The sequence below is a fragment of the Calypte anna genome, chromosome 2 (genome assembly GCF_003957555.1).
Source record: "Calypte anna isolate BGI_N300 chromosome 2, bCalAnn1_v1.p, whole genome shotgun sequence".
Taxonomy (NCBI): Eukaryota; Metazoa; Chordata; class Aves; order Apodiformes; family Trochilidae; genus Calypte; species Calypte anna.
This window is the reverse complement of record NC_044245.1, coordinates 116,463,570-116,489,774: the sequence shown is the minus strand read 5'-3', so window position 1 is coordinate 116,489,774 and position 26,205 is coordinate 116,463,570. Positions and strand designations below refer to the sequence as shown.

The 26,205-nt window shown below is 40.0% G+C and overlaps 1 protein-coding gene across 4 annotated transcripts in view; it reads left to right on the top strand.

Moving 5' to 3' along the window:
• The first annotated feature begins 1,097 nt into the window (after positions 1 to 1,097).
• PDE7A (phosphodiesterase 7A) overlaps positions 1,098 to 26,205 on the top strand; it is a 71,895-nt gene continuing 46,787 nt past the window's right edge. For all 4 annotated transcript variants that reach the window (XM_030445139.1, XM_030445141.1, XM_030445138.1 and 1 more), the window contains exon 1: positions 1,098 to 1,317. In XM_030445139.1, the coding sequence (XP_030300999.1) occupies positions 1,180 to 1,317 (138 nt within the window). In that variant the 5' untranslated portion in view covers positions 1,098 to 1,179. The remainder of the gene's footprint in view (positions 1,318 to 26,205) is intronic.

Sequence of the window (26,205 nt, the reverse complement as noted above, 5' to 3'; positions counted from 1 at the left end):
ACCCTGCTCACCCAGTCACACCCCCTCTCCCTCCGCCCCTCCGGAGACTCCGGTCCGCCGGGCCCCCGGTCCTTTCAGGCCTCGCCCGACCACAAGCGGGCAAGGCACGTGCTCAGCCCGCCGGGGGAAAGGGAAGGAGGGAGGGAACGAGGTGCCGCCTCTCGCCCCGGCAAGGGAGTGCCCGCCGGCTGCAAGCGTGACCCCAACCCGCCCGCCCGCTCCGGCCTCGGCGCCCGCCCTGGCCCTGGCGCTGGCTCCGGCCTCGGTCTCGGTCGCGGCCGCCACCGAAGGCGCGAAGGGCAGGGCGCATGCGCCCGGTGCGTGGCGCGGGGGCCGCTGGCGCCACCGGGCCGGGCTGTGCGCGCGGGCGGGCGGGAGGCAGGCAGGCAGGGGAGAGTGGGTGGTGACGTGATGACGCTCTGCGTGTCGCCAGTCGCGCGACCCACGCAAGAGTCCGTCGGGCTCGTGCCTCCTCCTGGGCCAGTGCGCTCGGGGCTGCGCCAAGAGGGGGCGGGCGGGGCAAAGGCTTCCTCCCTCCCTCCCTGCCTCCTTCCCTCCCTCTCTCCCTGCCTGCCTCCTTCTCCTCCTCCTCCTCATCTCCCTCCTCCTCCTCTCCCTCCTTCTCCCTCGGTCCCCTTTCCGAGGGCCCGGCCCCTTCCCCTCGGCGGAGCGGGGCCGTGCGGCAGCGCCTCCTCCTCCTCCTGGTCCTGCCGGCCGTGCCGGACAATAGGGGCGAGCGCGGCGTGTGTCTCACCCAAAGCAGCCCCCCCGGCCGGCCTTGCCTCCATGCGCGGCGCCGGGCAGCGGGGCTGACAGCGGCTCCCGCCGGCAGCACCGAGGCCGAGGGAGCGGCGGCGGCGGCAGCAGCAGCAGCCGCGGGCTCCGGGCCGGGACTCGCCGCCTCGGGCGCTGACAGAGGCGTCCCGCTTCACCGCCTCCCCCTCGCTCCCGGCGGCGGTTCCCGCCAGGCTTTGGCGGCGGAGGACAAAGGCCCGGGGCCCGGCGCGGCCCTGCCCGGCCCCTCGGGGGGTGCGGGGGCGGTGAGGAGGCGCCGGGCCCCCGCAGGGTTTCGCCGCCGGCTTCCCCCCGCCGACCCGCTGCGGCGAGCCCTGCGCGGGCAGGTGCGGCGGCGGGCGAGGCCGCTGCCCTGCTGGGGGTCGGCTCACGGAGGCTTCTTCAATGGAAGTATGTTACCAGCTGCCGGTGCTGCCGCTGGACAGGCCGGTGCCGCAGCATGTCCTCAGCCGCAGAGGGGCCATCAGCTTCAGCTCCAGCTCCGCGCTCTTCGGCTGCCCCAACCCCCGGCAGCTCTCGCAGGTAGGCACCGCCGCCGGGCCCCCGGGCTCCTGCCTCTCCGCTGCGGTGGCCCGGGTGTCCGTGCTGGCTCGGAGTCCCGCCGGTCCCCTGCTAGGGCGGGCGGCCCCGGCCAGCCCCCGCCGTGCCGGTAACGGGCTCCGGGGTCTGCTTTCGGTGCCGGCGGGGGGGTGGGCTGGCGGTGGGGCTGCTCCTGCGGGGCTCCCGGGGGGAGCGAGCGGCCCGGTGCCTGCCTCCCCGGCCGGGCCGTTCATCGCGCCCTCCCCACCTGCCGCCAAATACCGGTGGCGGTGACTAAATACATATTTTATAGGTTTATGTCTAGTTATGGTCGAGGTTATCTTTTTAGCATCAGTTGTAATGAGAGCGGTGAACTCCTTGGGGTTTGTTTCCAGAGCCAGGGAATGATTTGTTTCTTCTGTAATTTTAAAAATAGGGTTGTTTTCTAGCTTTTTAGCTTAGGCTCTCTGTGAAGGGTCTAACTTTCCTATGGGGTTGCCAAAAGCTACGATGACTTTCCTGAAATAATGAATATGCACTGCAGTGTTTTATTTGGGATGCTAAGCTATTTCTCCCTCCAACTATTAAGACTTGGCAATTCGTCCAGAAAGAGACAAAGATCCTTGGCTTTTTCATTTCCACGGTATTGTTCCTTGCTTGCATTACATCAGTCGCAAGATGAACTATACTGTGTTTTGTTACATATGATCCTGTTAAATACTACAAAAAGGTTCATTATCAGGACAAAAGGGAGGTTTTTCTTGTGAACACTGCCATCAGTTTTTGAATATGAATAGTATGGGTTCCCAGCAAACAGTGAAAAAATTGTATTCTTGTGGAAGAATGTGGAGGAAAATTTGGAATTATGGTGGGAAGTCAGCTGGTACTGGCTTTTAGTGATTTCCTATAATGTCTGGATAAAAGGGTCCATTTCAGATCTCGAAACGATGTTGTCCTTGCAGATGATGTTGTCTTCACCCTTTACATGTGTATTGGTAATTTTTTGTTGTTTATGTTTTTGGGGTATCTTTTAAGTTGCTTTGTTTTTTAATTACTTGTTTTGCTTCGTTTATGCGTTTGCAGAAAGTCGGTGTCTCTTGGCTTTGTCCCTGTTTTGGCAGTAATAAACCTCTGTGTGTCTACAGACATTAGGCTTGTGTATGTTTGGGAAGGAAGAATCAATAAAATAGTGTAATGACCAGGAATGCACGTGGAAATAATTATGAATAGACAAATGAAGATGAATGTATGTTGACAACCCTCCCTTCCCTGAGTATGAATATAGTAATTGGCAAAATCTTCACTTTTATGACAAATTAGTTTTCCATGTACCAACTGGAGGAGGAAGTTTTCCATTTCTGCTGCCTGATATGAATTGTACTTGGTGATGGTGTATTTTCCACATGTCTACATCTTCTTGAAGGTCCAACCTAATTTAGTGTGTGCAAATATCTTTATCCTGTGCTAATTTATCACCTACAAATAAGAAAAGACTCTCTCTTGTTTGAAGCATTCGTGGTCTTCTGGGAAAAGGAATAGGCAAAATGGTCAAGGTGATGAAATATTGTATTTTTTCCTTTTCTGTGTGGAATCCAGAGCAGGTGATGCATGAAGTGTATACAAGCTTATCAAATTAAATATGGTAGTGACATTTAAGTATTTTTTTTTCCAACTTCCAAGCTTCTAATGGATTCCTTGCTTTCGAACTGGTATGCTGCAGGTATATGAGAGTGAGTCATAGAGAGAGGCGCTTGAAAAACTTGTAAAAAAGTAAAAAATACATCAAAGCTCGACCAAGTACTATTTCCTTTGAGTAAACCAGATACATAAATGTATTCATTAATAAAAGGGAATTAGGATATTTAAGTGATGAAATATTGCTAATATCACCCAGCTGATTAGAGTAGAGGAGCTATGTTTTGGTGTCTTTTTATTTTTTTCCCCCCTGGAGTCTCCTACAGATAATAGGATGTGCATGTCTACCAGACCTGCAATCACAGCCTGGCGTAAATGATGGACTAAGAAGCGTCACCAGAGAGATTAATGTCTCCATGTAACTTCAGGACTTAATTTCATCCTCCTGTAAGACTCCTGGTATTCCAGATCCATTGCTTTACAAAGAAGTCCAAACCCTTTCCAGTCTGTTGATTTCAGTCTTTGGCTCTGGCTGGCTTGCAGTGCTAGGAGTAAAACTGGAGGTGTGTATTGGCAGACTCAAGAAGCCAGTATGTATAGGCAGCATTTAACAGTTAATACAGGTTTATCAGTTTTTTTCTTAAAAAGTATAAGGTCTTGAAAACTGAATTCACACTTAAAGATGAAAAATGAAATGATTTAGGCATAAGATGTTTTAGGTTTATCCTTTCATTAAGAAGGTATTTTAAATGGGGAAGCACAGGTGTTACATGCTACATTAGATGTAGCAGTTAATTGTGGTAGTGCTAAGTAGGCAAGTATTTATCTTTCTAATATATTTAGCAGCATTTCATTATAATAATTTTTAAAGTATCACTAAATGAATTGATATTGGGCTCCGTGTTGCTTTTTTAAAGCTTAAGTAAAGTGGCGCTAGAAATGACCTCAAGAATTCTGGTCTACTCCTCTCAGCCTCAGGAAGGATAAATTGTACTTACAGTATTATTAGCTGATGTTTGTCTAATCTGTTTGCATAATTTGTTTTTTAAGATAAAGTCTTATAAGATGTGGTGAGCTGACATAACTCATTGTTGCTGAAGGTTAAAGTCCTGACATTGGGCATGCATTGTTACAACTTCCTTTATGCCATCTCTGATGCTTGTCGGGTGTTTGCTGATTCTTGCTCACTAAAACAGCAGAAAACTAATACAGGCAGAAAACTCTGGGTGGCTGCCTACCATCTCTTTGAATAAAATAGACTTAGTGAAGTTTGTCAGAACTGATTTAAAGGAAAGGATGGTACCACTAGGCTTTTGAAATATGTGAAAGCCTCAGATAATAGAAATTGCACAACCTCTCTAGGCAACATAACTGTTAGCTAGTACTGCTTAACTGTTCTTGTTGTAAGAGACTTCTTTCCTAATACTCAATTTAGATCTTCCTTGTGGTGATTTACACCTGTTATTATCCCAGTAGATGTATAGAAGACCTTGTTTCTTTTCTCTTACCAGTTTATTCTCTGTGTGTGTTATTTTCCCTGTAGTCCTCTTTTCTTTGATGTTGCAGTATTAACAGCAAAAATAGTATAAGTGACATCTGTTACCTGGAACTTAAGTGTGATATTTATTGTTTAAGTCAAGTGAAAAGCTGCTCTTGTATGGGGTTAGGCAATTATTTGAATTAATAATCCTACTTAAACATGAAATTATTTAAAATGCTCCTGTTAAAAGCTTTTTTTAAGTGTAGTGGGTAACTTTTGGAATGATAAGGACATGTCATACTAGTAAGACTGAATTTAGGCTCACTGTGAGATCATGTGTTAGGTAGTACTTTGGCTCTTATGTTTATTCCGAATGTTACAAAATTATGTTTTTTTTAAAGCCTAGCTTTCAGAGGATGACTGAATTCTTTGCCAGTTTTTTAACCTGTGTTGTTATTAGTGATAAAAAAGAGTTTATAAAACTGTCTGTATTTAGTGTGAAAACTTTTGGTCTGATTTCGCTAATGAATAAGAGTTTATGATGTAGCTGTGAGCACTTGTATTATGTGGTGTGCAATGAATTCCCCTTTCCACCTTCCCTCAAAAGTTGAAATGACATATCACAAATGAGTGAGAAAAAATGCCTTACCTGCTATTTTTGTCTCATTTCTATCCATCTAATATCCATTCTGCATATCCAGTAACACCAGAAATGTCATCAGTAGTATCTAGCAACAGAGTCTGAGTAGAAGTAAAGATTGAGTTTTGGCCTTCTGTCTTTAGATATTAGTCACTGATGATGATAAAGAAAGGTATCTCCCAAGGGTGAAACTGCATGAAGAGAGACTGGAGCATATGATAGAGGACTCCACTTGAATCTCAGAAATGTAGGTACTACATCATCTACACCTGGAGTTCCAAGTATTACTGTGTGCCAGGAAAGGCCATGTAGTGCTTCCTGGTATTTGATGATGCATCTCCATTGCATCTCCATCTCTTTATTGCATCTCCATTTCAGGCATTTAAGCAATACAGCATCGTGATTTGTGTCTGTTTGTGTTACATATATCTGAACAGTAGACTACAGATTATGCATGTGGAACCCTAGATTTGACTTTTAAAGAGGACACAGTGGGGGGAAAAAAGTCACTAAGAGCAGCTGGCAGTGCACTGTGCAAGTGGATTCTTCAGTGAAGGGTACATGATGCCTCTGAAAAATATATCCCCCAAGAATGACCAAATGTTTTTGGCCACTGTTTGCTTTGTGACTTCTCTTTTCAGTGGTTGTCACCTGATGGGATCAAAAAATACTTCACTCTGCACATAGTATTCCAAGTGGCAAGGCATAGTTGAAAGGTGTATTTTTATGGTCTGAACATAGGCATTGGTCTTCAATCCATCCCATGATGTTGTCTTTTTGCTGGGAGATGTGTTGGCATGACCTATTTTTCCCTTGCAGCTGCTAATTTCTGCTTCTGCATTTTCTTCTTAGTTGTCACCTTATTTTTTTTTCCTTTTTTCCTTTTAAATCAGGTTATTTTTCAGCCCTGGAAGATTCTTTGTTCCACAAATGACTGTGCCGGTTGGTGAGGAGGAAGCAGTAAGCTACAACGCTAGACCAGGAGCAATGAGGGCTGGGGGAGGCAGGAGAAATGCCTTAAGTTTTCTCTACTGTTAACTGTGGAACCTTATCCTAAGCCCCTCTCTTTCCTCATCTGCTGTTTTAATAACTTTTCTTTTATATCTTTCTAATCCTCTCCATCAGTGCCTCTCAGCTGCTTCCTCTTTTATTAGCTTTCTCCTGCCATTTCCCATCTCTCCGCTGCATGAATAATTAACAAGTTAAAATAATGAAATAATTTTCATTATGTGATTCCTAGCCTCTGGAATTAATTCTCTGTGTTGCTGCTATGCTTGCCATTCCCTTCATCTTGTATTTACCATGTCTGGTTGCTGCGATTGCATCTATTCATATGAGAAGCAGAGACTGGCTCCTGCTCTACACATAGCACGGGCAAGTTCTGATTGGGGATTTCATGCACTGCAGTAATTTTATGTGGCAGTTCATGCCTAAAATGCTCTCAGAGTTTTATGACCAATTAACTTTTTCATATGTTGTAGTGTAAAGCAACATTGGTGCTTTCGTTCAGCGAAAGGTCATAGAAGCTTATTTCATGGCCTGTAATTGCCTGTGTAAGATCTAAGCAGAATAATAGTTTAAAGTCCCCATTAATTAGATTGTCTTAAATCACCAGAAGTCAATTCTTCTTTGTCCAGATTGTGTAATAGTATGTCTCGTGCTTTGTAGACACCTCAATTTTCTGATGCTATCTTTAAAGAGAAACTGGTTTGAAAAAAGATTGGAGCTATGCACCCCTTAAGTTGTGAAATATTGAATTTTTTACCATAAAACAACAAGAACTCGAGTAGTATGAGAATATCCAATATTCTATATGAAGTAAAAATGTAGTAATGCAGTGCAAATACAGTTTGCATGCAGCTTTTCTTTAAAAAAAGACTCCTTTATTTGCCAAGTAAGTCTGGCTTTTTAAATTGCTTGACAAAAGGAGCAGGTTAATTCAGAGTCAGTATGGTAATATGCTAAATTATGAGATAAAGTATTGTAAAAATAATGTAATTTTCTGACGTTTCTGCTACTTTTGCATCTGTAAAGCAGTGTTGAAGACATTTGGAGTTTGAATCCTTATTTCTTTAGTTCTTTTTTTTCTTCAAATCCTGTGTAGGGAAAAAGTCTTGGTAGTAGAGCAGTGATTTGTTAGAACAGTTCTCTGTCATGTCAGTGACCACTGGCTTACTGTTTTTGGTTTTGGTTTGGGTTTTTTTGTGTGTGTTTCCCTCTTTGCTCAGTATCTACAAGTTTGTACTTGTTTTCTGATGAAATTGTAGACTTCTGAATATATTCAGTCATTTTCTAGCATAGAGGATCTCAGATTGATAACTGTTTTTCCAGGTTCTGTCAGGTTATGGCTCACATGTAAGAACTGACTTTTAGACTGGACAAAACATAGATTTGCCTTTCTTAAAAATTCACTGAATCTGCATGGAAATAGTGAATCATTTGGCAGCTCAAATTAGATTTAATTTTTTTTTCCTCAGAAGTGTGAAGCCAGAGGAACTTGGTGTTGTCCTTTACTGTGTAAATCTTTGTTAACACACATCCATACTTCCCACCTGTGAGTTTGTACAGCTGGGTATCTTGCCATACAATTGAAGGCATGCAGTGTATTCTGCTGGTTAAGAGTGTCCTATCCTTGTCAGTGAAGGACTTGAGGCTAAGACATGCTATAAACTTCAAGAGTAATCTGGGAAATCATGCTAAGGCATTTAGTGCAAATACTCCTTTGTGTGCATTCACAGCTAAATGAAGTGTTCAGTTCTACTTGAGAAAATTGGTTTGTGCACACACATAGTCTTACAGGAAGCGTTTATCTGGGACCAGGAACTGAACATAGAACTCTACAATTCCAGTTCAGTGTTTTGAACTGGAATCACAAAAATCCTCATAGGAGAACTTGGAAGAGTCTGTGTTTCACTAGATGTGAAGTTTTCTTTAGTTTGTTTGGATTATGTCATTAGCAAGTAACTGCACTTGTAAATAAGCACCCATGTAACCCAGCTAGGCAGCCTGCCAAAGACAAAATATTTTATAATAAAAATGCTGTTCTGGAAAACTGGATTTTTAAGGGTTAGCTGGGGAATTGTTTATTTGTATGTTTGCATCCTAGGTGTATTGTAAGGAACTTGTAGCCAAATATTTTGTTTTCTTTCTGTTTGAAAATAAATTTGTGGCTGTTATCTCACCTTCCCTGCCCTCCTCCCTTCCGTACCCTAAGAAATTTTTATTTTTGTTACAGTAGTCTAACTCCTGTGTTCCTCCCACTTCCCCTGTGCTTTGTACACCTGTGATAAAGCAATCTGATGCATTATCTTCCTGACCACACTCCCACAATAATTATAATTAAAGAGATTCCTGGAGTCTGCTTTTGATCGCAAGGTAGAGGGCAAATTCTTTTCTCAGCTTCTAGCTGAGAGCCTGAAAGAGCCAAAATTTGCAGCAGGCCCTCGTTCTCTGCCTTCTTGAGCATCAGGAAGAATATGCTGCAATGAGAATTACAAAGATAGCTTTGTATTGTCAGAAGATTTTACTGTTTCTGCCACCTCTTGTTGCTAGATGACATACGTGGAGAGAATGAGGTTATTTCCTCTGCCAGTGATTTTTTTTCTTTTTTCCTATAGCTGACATAGCTGTTTGCCAGACTGCCTAGTAAAACTGGCTGGTTTATACATGCAAAATACAACTTGCTGCCCGCCTCAGGGCAAGGGGTCAGTTTTATTCCAAGAAAAAAAACCCAGCAGAACCAAACCACCAACAAAGGAAAAGGTACAGGAACCTACTCCAGGGTTGTGAGGGAAAAGGTTGTAATGGGAAGCTCGAAACTTCAGTAGGTAGATCAGTCTTTATACAGGAAAGGTTTAGCATCTCTGTAATGGTTCTTAGTTAGAAATGGAGTTGTGTATAATGTTGGGCTGCTAACATGCAAGTGATTCCTTGAGGAACTCAGTTTTATGTATATATAAGAAAAAGTTAACAAAAGATACTCTGCTTTTTTAGTCGTATGGTCCAGTAGCGGAGGGACCATAGCTGGCATGACAGGAATGACACTGGCCTGTGTTATTTCTTGCTTTATGTTAGTAGCTACTGTACCCAATATATTGAGGTTGTAGTTGGTGGTGTACTGAGGAGCTTTTTAATTTAGTCAGGCATGAACTTGCACTTGTGCAACAGTAATATGAAATGTGTATATGTGGTGGTGGTTTGCAGCCTTGTCAGTAGTGTTCTCTTCTGGAATGGTAAAGGCCTGTAAGCAGTGTTCAAAAACTGTGGAGTATTTAAATTTCCTTGATTGTTAAGTGTGGAATTTTAGACTTTAGATTTCAGCAACTGTAATAGTTGAGCTTCTCCTGGTATTGGGCAAAGAAAAATCCTTACAATGTTCTTTTATAGCTGCAAACATGACGTGAGGAGTTTTCTGTGATGTTCTTGGTATAGTGAGAGATCTAGAGAGTAACTTCAGAGAGTTTTGTTCTGTTGTAAAGTCAGAGTTACATTTCCTTTAGCATGGTGCTAATAGGCATTTGTACATTTTTTTAGTGGCCTTAACAATGTACTGAATCACCTTTTCCTAGATTGTTTTTGTTTGGATGAAATAATATTTTGTGCAGATAAACCATCTAGTATTTAGTCCACAGGCTGACAGAAGAAATCATAGAACTTGATCTATTGTATGAATTTAAAATAAGAAAAAAAAAAGCTTAAATTGAGGCCCAAAGGCATTTTTTCTGTATCTTACTAGATGCCCCATGAGTAAAATAGTTTTCCTACCACCTCTTGATACAAGAGACTGTAAGTGAAATAATCTCTGGTGAAGTACAAGGCTAATCCATTTTCACGAGCTTTTTAGGAAAGTTGATTTGGGAGGATTAGATGAGAAACTATTATTCATGATTGGTTGACTAAATAGGAAAGACTATTATAGCTAATAAAGTTTAAGACTTTTTTTCTTTATCCTTAATACTGTTGTATTCATACACAAGCATAGAAAAAAGTATATAGACTAAAAAATCTGGTTGCATTGAAACCAGTTTGGGAGCGACAAAGTAATTTTTTTTTTCTTATGCTGAATGTAGCAGAGGTTCTGGTTAGGGTGAGTGGAGAGAGATCAGTAAGCTAGAAAACATCTTAAGCTCATTTCTTAATGTAATAATACACGTGTTACAGAAATTTTTTTCCTGACACTTCTCAAATTAACCTTTTTAAAGTCAAGTACAATGGGTTTTGTATTTAATGTGTCATGAAAATAGGAGAGCAATTTCTCTAATTCTACCTTGTTTGACACTGTGATGTTGCTTAGCGCTTGGAGAGGCGTAGTGGTTGATGATTACAGTTGACTGAGCCATAGTTTTCATTACTAATACTGTTTTAATCAGAAATTCTTCTTGTAAAGATAAAAATTTCATTTAGTGTCTGCAGTCATAGTTCCAAGGTGCTTTTGGTGTTAAATGTAAGCAGTATTGCTTGCTTTTAGCTGCCTGTTTTTACTCCTTCTGAGCTGAAATTTGCACTCCTCTGACCCCACAGAAAGCAGAATTTTGTAGCAGTAATTTTCTGTTTAATTTGGCTCTCTCTGGCTTTTAATTTTTTTTTTTTATTTTTACGATCTGAGGAGCGTTTGTGCAAGGGAAGGGACAGGGAAGTGCAGTCAGAGGCAGCACAATCTGTGGCAACACTGACTCAAATTGTTTCCTCTGCAGTTGGAAGAATGTCCAGAACAAGTGACAACTGAGTTGAATTGTTTCGGTTTATCCCTAAACAAGCGTGGGCTGAATAATTTCCTGGTGTATTCAACTTAACTAATTGTTGCAGAGGACAGTGGAAGGTCTTAAGGTCACTTGAAGAATCACCAACAAAGGTATCAGGAAAAGATAATTTTTAATATATATTTAGGAAAGTGCAGCTTAACAGAATTTGTTGGCAAGGTTTGCTGTATTACTTCCTATGTGGAAAGACTGTGTAGGGGTTGGAATTGAATGGGAATGACTTCCACAGGGATAGAGGAGTCTGAGTTGGGAACCGCCTCGAGTGATTTGCACAGGGATCAGGGAAAAGAATGAGGAAGACCCTCCTGTTAAGTCACAAGGTTCAGAGTGGAACCCTCTTGCTTTCTAAACTCCTTCTCAAAGAAGAGTCTGGATGCAGCTGGATCTTCTCATACCAGATTTGCTCAGTGGTTTACAACCAAGGGGTTGAAGGGTAGGGATTTCAGTGGAGTGCTTTAATGCATAATTATGGGTCCGGTGTGATTTGGAATAGCAGTACATTAAGATTATTCAACAAATCAATAATCAATAATGAGTTATAATCAGTAAAGAAGTTCAAGTAAAAAAAAATTAAGTTTCTAAACTAAATTGGGTGCCCACATGCAGATAAGGAGGTTAACCTGTTGAGATGTTAAATTTTTGGTACCTAATATCACAAAAGAAGTTGCATTCTTCCCCCCTTGATTACCCAGTGGGGTCAAATTATACCAGCCTGATATAATATGATTTCCCCCTCTACCTAAGAGAAGTGGTTGGCAACTTAGATATTCAGTTAGGTGAACCAGCTGCCTCTGTGAGACACGTGATGTGGGCTTCAGCTCAGCATGGTCCTGGGCAGGTCTGAAGGGTCTTCCTCTTTTAAGACCAATATTTACAGGATCCAACTGACTGGCTTTGGTCAGTGCTTTTTCCAAAATAGCCACGATATGGGTTAGGTCAAGTTTGGCATCTTGGAGAGGAGTTCTGTGCTCTGAGCAGGATGAGTCTTGGGTGCATTTTGTGAACAGAGTTTCAGGTATAGTATAGGAGTGCTTAATCACCCCAAATCACTGTATTTGCAGTAGGATGAAAAGGCACCCAGTTATCTAGACTCACTGCTCCCTGCTGCACTTGCTGTTGATACAAGAACAATGTGAGGCCCACTACACTTGTAACTGCTGTTTGCCATTCTTAAAAATCATTGTACACCCTGTATCTTTACACTCTTAGTATTGATATACCTTCAAAATCTGTGGTTTCATCTTTATTAGGTAAGTCTGCACTTCTGTGTTTTTCAGATACTGAATATATTTGACTTGGTAGAAAGAACATTTGGATTAGTAGACTTGTTCAAAATATGAAATTTTCTTTTTTGTTTTTTTCATGTGTATGAATGGAACACCTAGAAATAATGCACAAATGAAAGGTTATTTTCACATGAAGTTGAATGATTCTATGAAGGTGTCTTTTCTTTCTGCAATTTTTACTGAAAAGCAGCTATGGTAGTTAGAGTTTATAAATGGAATGCATCAGAACATGAGGATCGGTCCTGTCTTTTGTCTTTGGAGCATTGCATAGAATAGTTTCAAAGGCTTGCTACTGTGTATGTGTGTATATATGTATATGTGAAAATACATACGTAGATATAGATGAAAATGTGGTAACTGAATAAAGGTATGGTGGGTGCTGCATAGATTCAGAAAAGAGCAAACAACAGTACTTGTACCACTTGGTACTATGTTATCCTTTGTCTGGCGCGTTACTGGACAAAATTATATGCTCAGTATATAAATTTCTGGAAGATTTGTTGCTTTCCCTTGGTCTTTCTAAGTTAGGAGTCTATTTATTACATTATCTAGCCTTTGTTATTTACAGTGAGGTTTTAGAAGCACTTGGTTCTAAAGGACAGAGAAACATAGCTTTAGACTATTGTAAGTGCTTCAGGATGGTGTTGGTAACTGTTGATACTGTTCCTTTTAGTCTTTCACCCTCTTTTTTTTTTTTTTTTTTTTTTTTTTTAATTTTTTCCAGATTTCTAGTTGTTAGATATCTCCTTTAAGCTTTGTAGAGCTTGCCCTGAAGCATGTATTAGGCCAAAGACAGTCTTACTGTTATAGCTTTTCTCTATGTTACTGAGTTGCCAAGTCAAACAAATTTGGATTGACTGAGTGCATGTGTGCACAGTTGTTCAGCCATCCGTTTCTGCTGAATTTAGTAGAGCACACAATATGCTGATTATGTTGATTGGCAGAATTATTTTCAAGCCCAGCCTGTAGTGCATCCAGTTCTGTGGTGGTATTTGTGGGGGGGTTCCTTAGGGGCCTGTGTGCAACACAACTCCTGCCCTAGAAGTGCCTTTGAGGGAGTTCAGATGCCATAAGCTGGTCTGCCCAGTGTAGCACCATAACAACATTCCTGGGAACCATCAACAGACAAGAGGTAAGATAAGGCCATACTGCTGATATATTTGCTGGATCATGATAGAGGAGAAGAAGCTGCAACAAGAAATGTGATGGTTTCTAATTTTCATGCATGCCATCATTTGTGAGAAGAGAATTCAGTAGCAGGTGATTGTTCTGGAGATGAAGTAAAACTTGAGGATGAAAAAAGTGATGTGCATGGCCATCCTTTCTTAGTAGCATTTCACGTTTGCTGTAGAAGACACTGTGCTCTTACCTGTCATATTTGTGAGAACGAAAGAACAAGGACTGATTAAAGGCAGTGTATGATTGCTGTGCTGCCAGTGCCTTCTGGGGTTTCTCTCCCATGGGAGAAGGTAAAGATCAGATAATTTGTGTAAAGTGCTTGATGGCAGAATTTTACCTTTGCGTTAAGTGATATTGTTTTGAAAGCAATATGCTTTTGTTGAGTGCACACATTGATCCCCATCTGTTTCATCTGTTGTATTTCCTCAACTGCCTGGTTTGTGGCATTGCTTTCTTCATGTTCCTACATGGTGGCCCAGGCCCAGATTCAGCCTTCCAAACCCTCTGTGAAAGTTTCAGGTGTCTTTATGGGGCCCAATACTTACTCCAAAAAAGTACTTTACTTCAAAAGTGCCAGTGAAAATGAGTTTGGTGAATAAAGGAAATGGATCTATTGCAAAAATATGTATTATTTATTATAGTAATATGTAATAACATTTTAAGCAGATCTTTGCTTTTTATGAATTCTGCTGATTTTCTTGCTGTGGGAAAAAGAAGGAAGCCATTCTGGTCAGGAAGAGAAAGCTGTAGATCTCTGGGGCTTCCATGGACACCTAGGCTTGTGTATGTTGTCACACAGAAGCACAGAAAGTTAGGGGTTGGAAGGGACCTCGAAAGATCATCGAGTCCAACCCCCCTGCCAGAGCAGGGCCACCTACAGCAGGTGACACAGGAACACATCCAGGTGGGCTTTGGATGTCTCCAGAGAAGGAAACTTCACAACCTCCCTGAGCAGCCTGTTCCAGTGCCCTGTCACTCTCCCAGTGAGGGCACTGTGGTGTATACTTTCATCCCTGCATCTCATGAAGTGATATTCTTTGCTGGCTGTGGGCTGTGTCACTAATTCTCTGCAGGGGATGAAAAAAAAAATCATGCTGCAGAGAATATGGCAGCGCCTACACAATACAGAGGCCTCCAGTGAGGCAATAGTTGCTGAGTTACGGTTTCCAACATTTCAGCTTGCTTCAAAATCACTTCTACACTGTCTCTATCAATTTTCTCACCCTTGTTGAAACCATATAGTGGCCTGCAGCACTGCCAGAGTGTCAAGACAGCTCTTACTCTTTTTGTTGCATTTGCTTTTAAGCCTCTCTTCAGGCCTCACAAGGATGCGAGCTGCTTCACCATCTGCCTGGTCAGTTGTATTGTGTCACAGATGATAAAATTATCGGTTTGAGCTCCCTGTGCTGCTGTTTTGTACCTTGTAATTCCAGGAGGTCCAGGACTGCTGCCTGCAGGCAGCTGGGATAAAGGGTCTGCATTTGAGGTGTGCCTAGCCCATAATTCACCTGCAGTTTCAGTGACCTTGCCTCTGGACTGCAGGTTGAGTTTCACTGGGCACAGGGTACAATACTAGTCGGAAGAATTTGTGGTCTAACTATGGAGTGATAGTGCCTTTTGAGGTTGTTTAAGTGCTCAGTAATTGGAGAAGAGAGGTAGTTATTGATTAAAGTTGAAGTGATTTGACTTGAAAAAGGAAGGACACAGGGACAAATAAATAATCTTGGTTTTGGAGTGAGTCTGGTTCTACTTAGGATGGATGGAGAGTATGGTTACAGTTTCTAGTTTCTGTATTTTTTTCCAAAACCCCACTCTTCCTTTTACTTCTCTGAGTCTTCTAAACACCCAGGTCAGCCAGTAAAGAGCATAGGCCTGAAATAGTTTATGAAGGGGGACTATGAAATTTGCTTTTGTCCTTAGTCCACAATTAGGCATTTGGAGGAGGTTTGATAAAAGCACCAGAGACATGATATTCAGAAGACTAACAAGGAAGCTAATGTGGGTTAATTAGAGCCAGAACAAACTGAAATAATTGTCAGGTTTCATCCCATGAACAAACTGACCTGGCAAAAAAGAACCCAAACAAAAACAAACCTTAAATGCAGGCAAAGGAGTTAATACCCTATCATTGCAGTACTTTTTTTAGTACAGTACTTTTTTTTTTAATAATCTGTTTTATATTCAGTCCCATCCATCCAGCAGGCTTTTACTCTTTTATCAGTCAATGGTCCTACATTTTCTAGTTCAGGAAAAGAAATATATTAGTGAAAATTCATTGGTGTTTGGATTCAAGAAAGGTAGGAGATTTGCAGTCCTGAAGGCAGGTGAAGTGTTTGTGTAATTGAACTGTTTTTTTAGAGAATTTATTTATGTTCTTGAGTTCAGTAGCATGCAGGTCTAAATATTATGTGAGTTTCCTCTTTTTTTTAAAAAAAAAACCGAAACTTTTTTCCCCCCAGTTTTCAGTTTTGAGCTAGATGTATGTGTAACTAGCTATCATGCACACTTAGCTGAAAGGTACAAGGGTTGTCTGTGTTTTTAATCTCTCTCAGCACTGGTATGAAAAATAATGTTACAATAAAATCAGGAATCAAAATACTGCTAATTCTGTGCTCCGGGGCTGAGGTGAGTACAGAGGTTGTAGGTGTGATAAGGGACTTTGTCATAGTCACCTCTGCCCTAATAGCAGTGACCTCTCATGTCCTGTGTGATATGTCTGAAAGGTGCTGCTGAAGCAGCCATCTCCTCGAGGTGTTTTTTTAATTAGTATTCCATGGGCATCAACATTTATTAAGTATCACATTTCTGTTTGACTCTTCTTAATAGGTGTTATGATGAGGGGAAACTGAAGGGCTGTAAAGCTGTTTGCTTTTTAGGTTCTCAAGCAGTGTTTGAATGAAGCTAGCTAGTGTAAAGCTGGGCTTGGTTATGCTGATACTTCATACTTTGTGAAAACTCCAATAATCAGTCTTTCATACTCACAAAATGGAGCACGTAGAAATTTGCATATTCTGCTGTCTCATCAAGGAAGAATGCTTTTTAATTTTACCTCAACTGACTGGAATTAATTTTCAGTCATCAGGCAAATATGTAGTGCTTCGGAGGAGTGTAAGCTGTGCTTTTTGGTGTTAAATACATAGAGGTGTCTGAACAGTATTTTGAAGGAGAAAAAAAGCTTTTTGTGTGAAAAAACCAAACATAATAGAACAACCAAACCACCAAAAAACCCTCAAAACCCTAAAAAAACAGAGCAAAACCAGACTACTACCCAAAAAATCCAGTCCCAAAACAAAACCAAAAAGCCAAATCCTCAACAAATAAAAACCCAAAAACCCAGCAAACCACCACCACCACCAAAAAACCCTATCAGGAAAGATAGGTAAAGTGCATAGCAAAGCCTGTAATTAAAAAGGAACTAAAATAGGGAGGGGGATGTTCCTTTGTAGATTTTTCAAATATTTGAGTTAGGAGTTCCTGTATAGTGGTATTTAAGAACTATGCATGCTTTGCTCCTTTTGTCCTTTGCTTGTTAAGTTGGCCCAAGTGCAACACTCCACTGGTTTCTGTGGTAAAGGGGCAAACTGAATCAGTCATTCTTTCTGTCAGGCACACACATTGGCAAGAAATAAAAGCATGAAAAATGTTATGTGTATATGGACAACCTTTGGAATTAAGATTTCTCAAGCTTGCTACTTTAAATTGTCCTACGATTGCAGACTAAATTATGCTAAAAGTCTGCCTTCTTGAAGATGATTCAGGAGTTTTAAGTATTCCAAGAGCCACACTTGAGGCCATGTGGCACGAATTAATTTTAATTAGCCCATGGTGGAATGTGTCATTGAGGTTTTTAAGCTTTTCTGTTCTATAAGGTAGATATCTCAGCATGTTTCCCAAGATGTCTTGCCATGGTAAAATCCACACACCACCACCTGGAGGGTTCTTTAACTTGTGGGTCGGCTTTGTGATGCATATCTCCAAAGGCAGCTGACAACCCAAAGCAGCTGAACATCTGCAGGGACCACATTACATAAATGTGTTGGCATCATCTTAACTTCTTCCCACGCATTCAAATGAAGCTGGGATGGCTGTACTGTATCTTCTTAATCAGCTTTGTCTGGCCATCTAGGTGATTTGTCTTTGGAAATTATGTCAGTTACTTAAGAATTTGCGGTACCTCCCATATGGGCAAGGAAACCGTGGTGGTAAGAAATGAAGGAGGATTGGAAGCTGAAGAAGTGGGTGATTTAAGTTCCCTTCTGGAAGACGAGACCTACAAGAAGTCTTTAGTGTTGGGTCTCTATTACAAACTTGGTTCAGGGTGTGCAGATTAAGTGATTAACGGCATTCTCCTCTAAAGTGAACTTTTAGGCTGATTTTTAGTGGGTCTGTGTTGGTTTTTTTCGCAAAATAACTGATATTATGGGTAATACTAGCTGCCTGGAGTATAGGCATGTCTGCTTATTGATAGCTTACAGAGCAGCACACCAGAAGCTGTATCCATACTGAATAATGTAAACAAATCCAGCTGCAATTTGAGTATTTTTCTACCATTTCAGTTTCCAACTTCACATAAGTTGGTTCAGTTCTTTCTGTTAACTGTTATACAAGTATGATACGTTCATTATAAATTACAGATAGTATTGATTTAAATAACTTGGTTTTAAAAATGCTTTGTGAGTCAGGGCAAATAAATTATTTTTGTGTCCTATTGCTTTCATTCAAGTAAAACAGGTGAAGCATTATAATTAGAGCTATTAGAATACAGAAGGTTTTTTATTCCCAGGCTTTTATTCCTGCTAATGGAGGGCATTAAAGCTAAGAGAATGCTGTCATCTTATTTTTAGTCAGTCCCTCTTTTTTCAACTTTCACTTAAAGATTGTGTTAGAGTTCAGATCAGATGCTTAGTATTTGTGTAAGAATTAACTTTGGTTAGTGTGTTTCTGTTGGTCAAAAAAGGGGAAGTCAAAGTCGTAATTTAGTGTCTTTAAAACACTGATAGATGTTGCATCATAAAATGGTGGATTATTATTACATTTTCAGGTGTTCTGTGCTTTCTAAGATAGTTTTTTTATCTTACCTGTTATATTTTTACCAAATATATTACTCCAGTAGTGTTTTGGCATGTATTGGTGCTGTTCCTGAAAGCAATCTCTTGATACAGGAATTGAAAGAGAGCTTGAGGATCTGGTCTTTCAGAGATGGCTGAGGGATGGAGAAAGCCTCACCAGTCATTTTTTCTGTACTGTTACAAGGAACTTTTTGTGTGGATTAATGGTTTTAGTTCAGTCAACAGAGACTGTTCTTTTACCAGCACAATAAAGAACTTAATGTAAAATCATCATGACACGGATTCAGAGTCTGGAATCCTTGATATCTTACAGACCTTAATTGTGACATAAAAATTAAGATGTGGACTATATATATCTTGCAAAAATCTAGGCAGGAGTGCAATGAAAGAAACCTAATGGATAGTAAATTTAGAGAGCACCTAAAACAAAATGCTGAGGATGGTTTTATTGGTTTTGTTAACGATTAAACTGTGTTTATATCAACAGATATAATGGGCTTGTTACTTCATTGATAATCATTACAGAATTGGTATTTAATCGATGTATATTGCAGTTCTTGGATATTTGGAAAGCTTGATGTCTAATATTTGACATTGTTTCTGGTTCTTGTTGTTGCTTCTTGTTAATTTCTTTTCTCTCCTATTCTTATGATGTACTGTGGTTTTAGTGCTCAATACTTTCTGATAGCTTGCCCATCAGTTTTGACCATAGGTACAAAAAAATTACTAATCTAGAATGCTCTACTACTTCCCCATTGTCTCCCCTCCTCTCAAAAAATATTTTTTTTCTGGAACATGGGTTAATATCAGTTATGGCAAGTGATTGTTAGTCAGGACTATTTTCATTTCAAGGTTTGTCACTGGTTTATCTTGATTTGGTCTGATGGAGTTTGATAACATCTGCAGTTTAAAAATAATAATAATAAAGTCCCTTATCTACATGGAAATGATGCATGTACACAGTAAGTATCCTTTGGAGAAAGTGATTAGGAATCTGAGGGGCCTTCTGCACACATGTAGCAGGCTTTGAGCACAGATTTAGTGCATACATGTAGGCTGCTCCATATTCAGAAACTCTCATAGACTTGCATTTTATATGGAACGATTTCCATGAAAATATGATAGTATCCAGCTCATCTCATCTGCCATGGAAAATAGTTTATTGTCCCTTATTTTGACTTTGTGGAGGATATTTTTGTGACCTTTATAACTTTTTAGTTTCTAACTATCTTTTATTTTTCCTATTAAAAAAAGGAAAATGCTATAGAGTTTACATAAAAAGTATACTTCTTTAAGGCAAACTGAAATTTGCTCTGAGTGTTTCAGAGTTCTGTCCTATTTTTAAAAGGCAACCCTATTTTTCTCTAATGCAATTACAGACTTGCCTTTCTCAGGCTAGAAGAAGTTACAATTCTGATTTCAAAGCTGTCTTTTCTGTGGTCTATTCCAGCATATAAGAGGCACCTACATGCAAAAAATTAAGATTTTCACTCCAGTGCCTCTCTTTAGGAGCCCTGCATTTGTATGACCGTATCCCACTTCTTCACAACATGTCTGGTATTAGGAAGAAGTCTGATATTCTATATTGCCTCAGAGCAAGCCATCCCTGGGTGGAAGGCTGGGAGGTGTGCAGCTGAAGGGTGATGAGCCTCCTGCATCACACGTCCATGGTATGTGGGAGGCTGGAGCCAGGAAAGGAGTTGGGCTTATTAGTTGTACTCATTTCTGATTCTCTAATGTTGAATGTTGTTATATTGAAACCTGTTTTACAAAGGGAGTATGAGGATAATCTGATACCAGTGCTCATCCCAGGTGTTGTACCCCATGTGTCCATTCTGTAACAGGCAGCATAGCAACCTCTCTGTTCAAGGTGATCTTGAAGTACTTGGAATAGAATCATAGAATTGGCTGGGTTGGAAGGGACCTCAGAGATCATCAAGTCCCACCCTTGAACCACCGTTGCAGTTGCTAGACCATGGCACTGAGTGCCACATCCAGTCTCTTTTTAAATATCTCCAAGGATGGAGAATCCACTACTTCCCTGGGCAGCCCATTTCAATGTCTGATCACTCTCTCCGTAAAGAAATTCTTTCTAATGTCCAACCTAAACCTCCCCTGGCACAACTTAAGACCATGCCCTCTTGTCTTGCTGAGAGCTGCCTGGGAAAGAGCCCAGCCCCCCCCCCCCTGGCTACACCCTCCTTTCAGGGAATTGTAGAGAGTGATGAGGTCTCCCCTGAGCCGCCTCTTCTTTAGGCTGAACACCCCCAGCTCCCTCAGCCTCTCCTCATAGGGTCTGTGCTCGAGTCCCTTCACCAGCCTGGTTGCCCTCCTTTGGACCTGCTCCAGGACCTCGATATCCTTCCTAAACTGAGGGGCCCAGAACTGGACACAGTACTTGAGGTGTGGCCTCACCAGCGCTGAGTAGTAGTCTTGTACCAGTAAACACAAGTCATAACCTGATGATATGTCAGTTTTACAGATAAACTGCCTCGTACCTGTAGATTTAAAACCATGAAGCAATTATTTTTATTAAAGAAGGAAACTTTATTATAGTGATGTTCAGTCTCAGTGTAATTACTGCAGAGGTTCTTAGGAGGCTCTCGAACACTCTGTTGTTCTCCTGTGGCTAACATTTTCAAAGCTTTGTATAATATTAAATTTTTCAGGGTCAAAGGCACTTAGATGTGAACTGTGCACTTGAAAACTTACTCTCAGCATTAAGGTCAGATTCCATAATGGCTGACACTCTGTCCACACCTAGCCCTGATTACTACAACATAGTTCTGGTAGGTGTTGCGCGTTGAACTAACCTGCCTAGAGGAAGCAATTTTGGGCAAGTTCTAAACCAAGGAATTTTAAAGTATTTTTTTTAGTGTTACTTTTTGTTTTGTTTTGTTTTTGGGTTTTTTGGGGTTTTTTTGTTGGTGGGGTTTTTTTTTTAATTTTTGGGTTTGTAGATAATAGAAGCTGACAATCCAGTGTAGAAATTCAGTTGTTCAGACAACTAAGTAGCTGTTCAGGTCAAGAAGGATTAAAATCATTCAATGCACACAACTACTTTAATGTTTTTGTTTTTTTTTTTTTATTTTACTGCTCGCTGTAAAAAGTTGGTACTTACTGGTTAAGAATGGTTGCTTTAAATTTGTGCATTTGTTTCCAAATATAGTTTATATGCTGTGTGTATTCATATATATCTCTAGATAAACATTTACTGCTGCAGATGTATTTTCACTTCTATTTTTATAATACATTTTTAACTTGTTTTCTATTGTTAGAATGTGATGAGTTATGTATTTGGTTTATATCTTAAAACAGCATAAGTGGTATCTCAGATGAATATAGGATTTGCAGATTCTTTGGGAAATGACATGGGTAAAGTATGTTTTGACCCAGTAGAATTTCACAGTTTGATGGTGGGTTTGTTGATTTTTGATTTTTTTTTTTAATTTAAGGAAAATAATAATATAAAAAGACATGAGTTTTCTTACCTCCTGGATGTGATTCTAAAGAGAAATATAGCATTTTAGGGAATACATATTGGCTGTGCCATCCTTATTAAAACCATTACACTAATGCATTGTGAGATTTTAATTTTATAATATTTTCCAGGAAATCTGCCTCCTTTATTGCACAAAATATACTTGTTTGTGTTGTGAGAAGTATTATAATAATTCCTTGTGGTTTTCGTCTTAAGACAAATGGAGGGTTGTGTGTATTTGTAAGGCAGTTAAATGCCACTCTGGAGAAAAAGATACTTCTCATGCTCCCATCTTGTAATTGTTTATTATTGCAGACATGTAAATCAAGCTTTGCTTAGGTTATGATTGTATGCTTCTCATTTGTTAAGTGCTTGATGTAAGGTTTTGCTTGATGAGCCTTCCCTGCCCTCTTCCTCCCCTCCAACTACTCACAACAGCAGAAAAAACTGGGGTTGGGGAGTTGGGCTTACATGAGGGGTGTATGTGATAAAAAAAATTGAAGAACACAGTTGCTGCAGCCTTAAGTTGGATGCCCAGAAGTACTGATGTTTGGGCTCTGATCTCTTTGTGTTGGGGAGGAGTGTGTGTGTGTGTGTGTGTGTGTTTGAAGATGAATACTTCTGAAGTGCTCTGATTTTTTTGATGAGAAGTCACCGAGAAAGTTAATTCTGACTTTGAAGTTTGAGTACTTAGCAATATGTGAAGAGTCTTGCCATTTCAGAGCTTTCACTTTTTAACTTGGGAATTATGACTTAGTTATGGGAACAACAACCTATGTGCAGAAATTGACTTGGGAGCTCTGTTTTCTTTTTATGTATTTTTTGGGTTGAGGTTAAGATTAAGGACGTTGGAAATATGGATTATAAACATAATAAATATTGCCATGAATACCTTTCAGTGGAGGATATTTTCCAAAATGTCTGAATTGCTTTGTTGAAAAAAAAAACCAACCCAAAACAGGGATCTTGATCTACAGGCTGAGTTGGGTTGCATTTCTTAGTGGTTTGCCTAGGTAAATCTTTTGGGGCTAGACTCAGCACTTCCAATGCTGTTCCCTTCAGGAGCAACGCCATCCATATTCAGTAGCTATTTTAAAGTAAAGAATGTTTTTAGGGCTTTCTATTATTCTTTTGTTCTGATCTTCAGTTTGGCATGCTCATCTATATTTCCATGAATCTTTAAATTCTTTCATAAGGTGAGAAAGGCTTTAATTATATTGAGGCTCGTGTCTGTCTTCCATCATATTTGGAGAAGTAACTGACAGCAGATCCTCCCTTCCCCCAGACAACAGGGTGAGCAGTGCTGTATGCCTTTTGATCTGTAAAATCCCAGCTCTGACGGGATGCTGGGGAACCTGGAATTATGCTACAGTCATGCAAGTTACTCCTGTCTTTTTCTTCCCTCATTTGCAGGTTGCTTATATGGCTTAACTGTTTCGACATTCTGCTTCTTTCCAAAAGTCCCTCTATAAAATTAGAACACCGCATTAATAAGAAAACTGTGATCCTGTATACTAGGCTTTCCCCTTACAGATTTAAGTCATAACATCAATGAAATTAATTGTCTTGGTATCTTTAGTTCCTAGTGCATGGAAAGCACAAATTTAGCACTGGAGATAACGCTGTAGCAAGTTGAAATTGTGTCTCAGAGAACAATGGAATGATCAGTGACACTGAAGACAAAACTGGAATCTGGTAGTAAAAATGTGTGATTTCGTTATACCTGAAATACTAAATACTTTTGAATATACTAAGCTGAACTACTCTTCAGGGTTCTTGGTTAAAATGAAAGGTTTTAACACTAGTTTGTGTGCAAACAAGGGAACACTGCAAGTGGACTAAAACCCAAGATTTCAAATAATAAATTTACCCGAAGTAGCTAACTGTTACCTTAATTAGATATAACTTCAAAGCATATGCTAAGATTTTTCCACTACATCTTTTCATCACTTCTACAAGTTCAGCATGCCCTATACAGATGCTTAATTTGTATGCCGGGCCCTGTGATAAAGCTATTTCTGTCGATGAGATTCCAAAATTATAGGCACTGATGTCAATGCAGATGAGGTTAGCCTAATTTGGTCAAGACAGGGCTATGCCATGCAAAATCTTCTTTACATGGGCACATAAAGGCCAGTGCCAAGACTGACAGGTGTCCAGTGGGTGGCAAGGAGCTTCAGAGATAAACATTCTTCTTGGTGCTGCTACAATTCATGCTGCTTTAAGTAATTGTATGACTTTTTTTTTTCCAGTATCCCTGCAGGATAACTAAGTAAAATGGAAATGAAACTTAACGTTACAAATACAAATCCTTTAAACCCAATTGAAATAACTTACGCTGGTTTCTCCAATTTCTGCTTAATGTTAACGCTCAACAAGTAGCATCTTGTTAACCTTCAAAAATGGAATATTAAGTTCAGAGGCATGCTGCTGTGAAATCTCTGCAAGAAAAATTACTTGAAAATGGTTTTTAATTGTAGGAGGTCTTGGAATACTGTAAATGCAATAACATGCACAATAAGGTTAGATAATGAAGTTTATGCAAGGATATTTTATTTTTGAGATGGCTCTAAAAGGGTATTACTTGTAGATGAAGTCCCTAAACTTTTTCTACTAGCTTTCTATCTTTTTTTCTGTGTGAATGCGTCAGCTGCGAAGTGTATAAAAAAATGTGTCGATCTATTAATAGAAGACTTTCTTTATATATGCCTGTTTCCATACCTCTTTCCATGCCTCCCCCTAATAGGAGATTGCAGTCATATGGAATTTTTTGCCTAGGAATTTTTTTATGTTAGTTTTGAACTTTTAATTCTGTTCCTTTGTCAGCTCTCTCTTCCTTCGTACTGATGTATTAAAAAAAAACCAAAACCCAACACCTCTTTGTGTGTGTGTATATATATATATATATATTATGCTGACATTCTGTAATAGAAGGCTGAATCTTTTCAATGTATTTTGGTCTCAAACACTAGGCTTTGTCAATTTAACACCTGCAGACATAAGCCATAACACTAATGAAAAGCTCTCTGTTACTGGGTCAGCTTTATCTATAATGGGTGAGATACTGAAATAAATAGGTTATTATTTTGATGAACAGTCTTTGGATGCATGGATTGCTGGAATGCACATGCTAGCAGAATATTAATGGAGGGAAATAAGTGCATGTCTTACAAATTTCTAAATGCCTATAAAATATCAGTTTTGTGTTAAAATATTTGTATTAAACTTGCTAATCGAGTTTTAAAAGCATTTGCTATAAGCCAATTGCATCTGCTAGAGAGAAGAAGAATCTGGAAACAAGTAAGACATGGTTGTATTGGTAGTTCAATGCACTAGAAGGGGGGAAGCTGGCAATAATATATTGTATTATTCAATACTAATGGAAAGTGAGAGATGGTGTTGCAATGGCAGGTGTTGAACTGTGGCATTTGGAAGGCTGGGGCTTCCAGATTCCTGGCTCGTTTGAGCCTTTCCAAGTTTAAGTAGTTCTGCTGAAATTGGTCTGCTTAAGCTGTCCAGTTAAAATTGGTCAGCTTAACCTTAATGGGCATAGGTTTAATTAGTTCTTGGGAAAATGCCTGGAAGACCATAGGCATTTTAGGGTATGGTGCATAAGCAAGTTCTGAAAGAAGTGTTTAGTGCAAATGAGTCTTCAGTTTAATTTTCTCCCCAAAGAATGCTGTAGCAGAAACTTAAGGCTCTGCTAATGGGAGGTTTGGGGTTTGTTTGTTTGTTTGTTTTTGTGGTTTTTGGTGGCTTGTTTGTTTGTTTGGGGTTTTTTGCAAGCTTGAAATGTGACATTTTTGAGGTGAAAGAAGTTGAATGTAGCTAGCCAATGCAAGTTCTCTTAACTGTTTTTTGTATTTCAGACACTGTTGCTTCTTAATTATGTGCTTTGCTTCTTTGTGAAATGCTTGGGCATGGCCAATATGATCTTTCTTTGAATCTCTTTAATCTTTATAAACTCTCTGATGGCTATTTAAGTTAATTATTATTTTCGTTTGTAAAGTCATCATATAATAAACAAAACGCTACTCTGGTTTGTGGATTTGACAGCAGATGGTGCATTCAGTTTTAGTGTTTGTCCTGGGTAGCCCTTCAGTTATTTTAATGGCAATGATCACAGAATAGGAAAACAAAAGCTGGGATTGATTTATTTCAGATACTCTGTTGCTATCTCTGCTTAATCTTTAATGTGATAGTTCCAGTTTTCCCTTGGAAATTTAATGTTTTTTTGACAGCATAATATTTTCATGTGATGCCTATCAAGGAACCAGAAGAAGAGATTTTACTACTGCTTTTTTACTGTTTATAATTGTTTTTAGTATATGCCTGTGTACCTAAGGAAATATTTTTTTTTTC